The sequence below is a fragment of the Chrysochloris asiatica genome, unplaced genomic scaffold, assembly GCF_000296735.1.
Source record: "Chrysochloris asiatica unplaced genomic scaffold, ChrAsi1.0 scaffold00179, whole genome shotgun sequence".
Classification (NCBI taxonomy): Eukaryota; Metazoa; Chordata; class Mammalia; order Afrosoricida; family Chrysochloridae; genus Chrysochloris; species Chrysochloris asiatica.
In genome coordinates this window covers 2,296,022-2,302,683 of record NW_006408697.1, presented here as the reverse complement: position 1 = coordinate 2,302,683, position 6,662 = coordinate 2,296,022, and the positions used below count along the sequence as shown (strand labels likewise).

The following is a 6,662-nucleotide window of genomic DNA, read 5'->3' as shown; positions in this document are numbered from 1 at the left end:
CCTTGCTTGCTGAAAGTAAAGAGGACTTAAAACATTTACTGATGAAGATCAAGAGCACAGCCTTCGGTATGGATTACATTTTAATATAAAGAAAACAAAAATCCTCACCACTGGACCAATAAACAGCATTCTTATCAACAGAGAAAGATTGAAGTTGTCAAGGACTCCATTCTTTTCATCAACTATCAACACTCATGGAAGCAGCAGTCAAGAAGTCAAACAACGTATTGCATTAGGCTAATATGCTGCACAAGACCTTTTTACAGTGTTGAAGAGCAAAGATGTCAGCTTGACACTGCCAGGATCAGGCAGTGTTTCGTTCTGCTATGAGTCGGTACCAACTCGATGGCACCTAACAGCAACAACAAGAGTTTGCAGTTTTTATAATTACAGTGAGCAATTACAGCAAGGTTGGTGGTTCAAATCCACCAGCTGCTTCTCGGAAACCCTATAAAGGATCACTTTGCGTCAGAACCAAGTTGACGGCACTAATCACCAACAATCTGCTAGCATCCACAGCTGAATCCTGTCATCCTATCATATCAGTAACTTCTCCCACCGTCTCTTACGCAGACCTAGCAGGGCAGAAACATTGGTGGGAGTTACAGACTCTGTCTAGAAGACATCAGCTCATTCACTGCAGCACTGTAACACTCTTGAAGATCTGTCTGTGTCAGCAGATTTATGTCAAAGGAGTCCTGGTGGGACTAGTAGTTAAATGCTCTGTTGGTAACCAAAATGTCAGAGTTTCAAACTCACCAACTGGTCTATGGAAAAGATATGGCAACCTGCTGTCATAAAGATTACAGCCTTGGAAACCCTAAGGGCAGTTCTACTCTGTCCTGTGTTGTAGTCGTTGTTGTTAAGTGATGTTGAGTTGGATCCAACCCTTAGCAACCCTGTATAGGGTTTCCAAGGAGCAGCTGGTGAGCTTGAACCACTGATCTTGCGGTTCAAACCTACTTTGCAGTCCAGCGCATTAACCCGCAGCGCCACACCAGGACTCCACTCTGTCCTTTAGAGTTGCTTTAAGTCAGCATTGACCTAATGGCAATATATGTATATTTTTTAAGATAAGTGTCATGGTTTTTATCTGCTACATAGCATGATAAAATAAAATGAATATAGTATAGTTTATCTAAAGGGGCCCTGCCCTGGTGACACAATGGTTATGGTCTCAGCTGACCAAAAGCATGGTGGTTCAAACCCACCCAGTGACTTTGATCAAGCCGGGCAGGTCTAAAATGTCACATGGGGGGGGCTATAAATTAAAAATCGATTTGATGGTGGCACACAGCAAATAAATTGTTGCGTCAGACTACAAAGTCGTTTGAACTGCAAGGTCGGCGGTTCAAGCTTACCAGCTGCTGCTTGTAAACCCTATACAGGGTCGCTGTGGGTTGGAATTGACTCGACCGCACTTAACAACAACAACAGTCAGATAGAAGTTAATATGGTGTGCATAGAATGAAACCAAGAAGACCAGAGGAGAACAGGAGAGTCCCTGTGTCCTCATGTTCCGGTGAGGTTGCAGAGCTGGTTCTGAGGGTCTAGGAGGAACTGTGGGCTGAAACCACTGTGGCAAGGCAGGACATTCAGAACTTGAGATCTCAGACTGTAATGTAGTTCTCTTGGGATCCGACAGTGCTGAAACAGGGCAAAGGGGAGGGAACAGAACTGACTTCCCTTGGATGCGCATCACTTCGCAGACATGTGATCTTTTTTCCACATGCAGCTCCCCTGTGGAAGACTTCAGTACTTTCAGATGATGAAACAGACTCAGAGTCTAAGGAATTTGTCTATACTCACAAAATCCAGAAATAGTGTGTGAACGTGGTCTGAATTCAAGTTCTGTGCTTATTGACATTACATCCTTTTCTGTGAAATTCTTTTACCTTTTTGTATTTCTTAGGAGTCCTTTGTTGTGGTTGTGTGCCATCGAGTCTGTTCTGACTCCTAGTGACCCTGTATAGGGTTTCCAAGGTTTGAACCGGTAATCTTTCAGTCAGCATTCTATTGCATATCCTATAGCGCCACACCACGACTTTATGGGTGAGGAAATGGTTAAGTATGCTGCTACTAACCAAAAGGCTGATTCAGATCTTCCCCAAAGCACCTCAGAAGTCAGGCCTAAATGTCACAGCCAATGAAAACCCTGTGGAGCTTAGTTCTACTTTGAAATACCTGGGGTCATCTTGTGTCAGAATTGACTTGCTGGCAATCGGCTTAATTTTTTTGGTGTGTGTGTATTTTTATCTCTAGCTATAGCTGGTCAAAAGATAATTGGTGGTGGTAAATGATGAAAAGTGTGTTGTTGAGGGTCAGGGATGCTGAAAGTCGTGATCATTGACGTTATCATCTCTTGTTGCAGGAATACTTGCTGGCTGGGGCCGATATCATTGAAACAAATACTTTTAGCAGTACCAGTATTGCACAGGCTGATTATGGTCTTGAACACCTGGTAAGAGTTCCATTCTGTCTCCTAAGGTGCTAACGAGTGTGGGCTGCCTTTGGTAGTTGCCAGACAGAAAAATTTCCCAGAGCTCCATAGTCAAACTGATGCCTAGCGTATTCATTTTCCAACTTCTTTTATGGATAGGAATAAAATAAAATGGTATTTATTACACAGTGGCTGTTAACAAAGGCAGAATCACTGACTGTGTGCGCAGCTCTGTGAGGCCTTTTAAAGTACATTTGGTGGTAGATTTGGTTCCCTTTCCAATTTGTGGGGAAATTCCATTTCTCCATGACCTTTTTGAAGCTCTCTAATAACAACACTATACCTCCTGATTCCACTCGTGTAAGATGTGACTTACAAAGGCGGAAACAAAGGCTGTCATCCCCATATATTTATTACAACTGTTTGCAGTTGTTATAGTGCAAAACCAGCCTAAGCAATATGTAAACGAATGAACATGGCTGTGTTCCAAATGAAACTTTATTTATCAAAGCAGACTGCAGGGGTAGTTTGCCAGTTAAGAGTTAGGGTGTCACGAAGCTCACTCACTTATCTTAGGACTTCCCTAATGTGGTTTGTGGAAGATCTTCAGGAGGTCCAGGAAGCCCCTTAAGTTGTAGACACTGTGTCCTTATGTACTTGTTTTAGTTTTCTGTTGAGAGAGTCTCTGACCCTGTTTCAGGTTCTCAAGATGTTAATGATCTACAAAAAATTCAGAATCACTGGTTCCAGCTGTTGTACAGTGAAGGAGATTGAGCCTGGAGTAGTTGCTAGAACTGCCCAAGGTTTCTCAGTTAGGCAGGATCAGAGCTAGTCATAGAACCAACTCTCCTGTCTCTAAAGCCTGTGCTTTTTCCTTCACTAATCTGTTTTCTCATTCTCAGAATATTTAACCCCATCATCTTCTTGTCAGAGGTGCCAGATGTCCAGAGATTGCCCCCTTTTTACCAGCCAGCTCTTGGTTTTGAGGAAGAACTTAAAAGCAATTCCCAAGGACCTTTGCCTTTTCCTGTTTCCTTTTATGAGCTGGGCATCTGTTAGGCCTTGGTTAAGGCTTCATGTAGACCTCACATTAGCTCAGTTCCCATTTCCTTATGGGACAGTACTGGGTGTTGGGTGGCCATGGCCTTTTGTCCTCACTGTGTGAAGGAGGAAGAGGAGGACACACTAACACATGTGCTTGCTGTGCTAGGCCTACCAGATGAACAAGTGCTCTGCAGCGCTAGCCAGGCAAGCCGCTGAGGAGGTGACTCTGGAGACAGGTAAGGAACGCTCTTCTCCCTTTTTGTGCAGACCATTTGTGGCTTTCTCAGCCGTCATGTGCTGTCCTTATTGCCGTTTCTCCTTGCCTGACAGTGGTCCCATCACTAGCGACACTGAAGACACTATGTGGTACTTGTGTGTAAGTAACTTCTCTGTAGGTTCGTAATCAAGCAGCCACCATCTCGGAATCGTCTTTATTCCTATGGGCTTTGGGTTCCGAGTGACCCTGGTGTGTTCCCTGGTGGAGGTTCCAGCCTAACTTTGTAGCAGGAATCCTGGCTTCCTTATATACAAAGGGCCTTCGGAACGTTCATGGAAACATTCCATTATCTTGGAATTCCATTTGTCCGTGAACTGTGTGAAGCTCTTTGTATCTTAGAACTTACCTGCTTTTTCTCCCTGTGTTTACTAAAATGGCAGCTGAGTGTTGCTATTTTGGTCATGATTAGGCTATTTTCATATTTTTTTTTTAAGTTCACCCTCATCACCATGACAGACTTACTAGATAAGAGGTTTTTATTGCCTTCTGCACATTTTCTACTGTATTCTGCTGGTCTACTTGAAGGCTCTGTGCTACACATAAAGAAGTGTGAGAATAGGTTCAGTATTGCTGGGGTGCTCCCAGAATAACCAACCTCTTGGCTGGCTGCCATAGAACATGGGGGCACCAGCTGGTTGGGGGGCTTTGAGGGAGGAAAAGGAATAGAAGAAATGTACGGGGCCTCCTATGATTTAGAAATGTGAAGTTACTGCCAGCAGGAAAGATGTAAAGCTAAAGTGTTAGGGAACTAAATTCATAGCATACTAATGAAGACCAGCTCAGTTTACAGAGCTGTTTCCGGAGATAATGTTTAAATCCATGGGAGTGCACCCAGTGAGGCCCAAACAGAGTCTCAGCTTGGAGGCCACGGAGCTATGAGAGCAGAGAAAGATACGGACATTCTTACAATAACGTTCCTGTTAAGCTTTGGGAACATGAAGAGTATTCAGACTTATAAGCTGTCCAAAGGCTGTGTGATAAGTTGTCAGTAGGCTCCTCCAGTGAATTGTAAAGCAGAGACCAGGCTTTACACAGGGCTTAGAATTAGAAAGGTATCTGTCTCCTGGCTTTTGTTGAGCGGTGTAAAATCACACCTTCTCAGTCTGTCTATGAAGTCTAGAGGAAAGGCAGTCCTGGGAAATGCCCGCTTCCCTCCCGGATCACTACAGCACATCCTTTCTCTCTCCTCCTCACCTCTCTGGGCCAGGTCTGTAGGTACCGGCCCCTTCTCTGCTTCTTAAGCTTGATTGTCCATCTAAAACACTCAAACTGCAGGGACAAAGCTATCTTTAATCTAGATGGAGAAAGATATAAACACAGGGAATCTGGTAAAGGGCTCCCACATAGTTTTTATGTCCCCAGGGGACATGTTTACCTTCCTGAGATCTGATGTTTGCTGCTCCCAGCCTGGAAGATTCTGGAGCACCCATCTCCCAAAGCTTTTATTGGTCTCTCCGTGTGGATTCCTGAGCCTGAGTCAGCGTTGGGCCCCCAGGTGGTCCCTATTGGTCAGATTGGTCACACTTAATGGTCTCAGCTGTGGTCTAGCTCTCAGGAGCCAGGGCCAAAGGCCAAATTGTTGACTGCAGTTTCTTTCTAAACAGTTATTAAAAATGCTTATTCAATTTGCTTCATTTTTCAGTTTCAGGCTTTATAATTTGTTGTTGTTGTTAAGTGCCATATAGACAGTTCCGGCTCATACTGACCCTTTTTATGGTTTCCGAGGAGCAGCTAGTGGGCTTGAACCACTGACTTTGTGATTAGCAGTCTAGTGTTTATCCTACATAGCACCACAACAGGACTCCTTGTAGTTACTCGTCTTGATTTAGTATTATTCCTTAATGAAGAGTCTGCAGTATAGTACTAGGCACCATTTCACATGGCATGCTACTGTAAGGCATGCAGAACTTGCGCTAAATTGACATTTTCAAGGACCTGTAAGTTCAGGACCAGTCACGTTTTATTGCCAAATAAAGAAAAACATTTAGGCTATTAGGAGTTTTTGGATTTCAGAGTTGTGGGGCATGGGACTGTATAGACCTCTATGCTATGGAACATCTTATAGGTATGTATTGATTTACAGCAAAAAGGTTGAATTACCTAGAGATTCATACTCCATTTTCTTTTCCCAAAGGAATTAAGAGGTTTGTGGCTGGCGCTCTGGGTCCCACCAATAAGACGCTCTCTGTGTCCCCATCTGTGGAAAGACCAGATGCCAGGAGCATAAGTGAGTACTTGATGTATATAGTCAATGACATGGGTAAGCACCTCGGTGCTCCAGTTTGTTCATCTATAAAACTGGAGCAGAAATAAGATCTGTTTCAGGGTTATTATGAGTGCAGCCGCACCAAGTGTTTATGTTGTTGTTGTTAGGTGCCATCAAGTCAGTACCGACCCATAGCGACCTCATGCACAGCAGAACGAAACACTGCCCGATCCTGGGCCAACCTCACTCCTGTTGCCATGCTTGAGTCCATTGATGCTGCCGCTTTGCCAGTCCATCTCACTGGGGGTCTTCCTCTTTCTCTGTGACCCTCCACCTTACTAAACATGATATCCTCCTCCAGTGACTGGTCCCTTCTGACAGTATGTCTAAAATATGAGAAATGAAGTTTGGCCATCCTGGCCTCCAAGGAGCACTCTGGCTGCACTTATTACAACATGAACGAATCTGTTGGTTCTTTTGGCAGCCGGTGGCACTTTCAGTATTCTCCTTCAATACCATAGCTCAAATGTGTCAATTCTTCTACGGTCTTCCTTATTCACTGTACAACTTTCACATGCATAAGAGGTGACTGAAAATGCCATGGCTTGGGTCAGGTGCACCTTAGTCCTCAAGCTGACATCTTTGCTCTTCAACACTTTAAAAAGGTCTTGTGCAGCAGATTTGCCTAATGAAAT

The 6,662-nt window shown here is 44.1% G+C and overlaps 1 protein-coding gene across 1 annotated transcript in view; it reads left to right on the top strand.

Moving 5' to 3' along the window:
- The window catches only part of MTR (5-methyltetrahydrofolate-homocysteine methyltransferase), a 170,889-nt gene that overhangs the window by 23,974 nt on the left and 140,253 nt on the right, over window positions 1-6,662 (top strand). Inside the window, exons 2-4 of the mRNA XM_006872011.1 lie at window positions 2,372-2,461; window positions 3,651-3,720; window positions 5,896-5,988. Of these exons, the coding sequence (XP_006872073.1) occupies window positions 2,372-2,461; window positions 3,651-3,720; window positions 5,896-5,988 (253 nt within the window). The remainder of the gene's footprint in view (window positions 1-2,371; window positions 2,462-3,650; window positions 3,721-5,895; window positions 5,989-6,662) is intronic.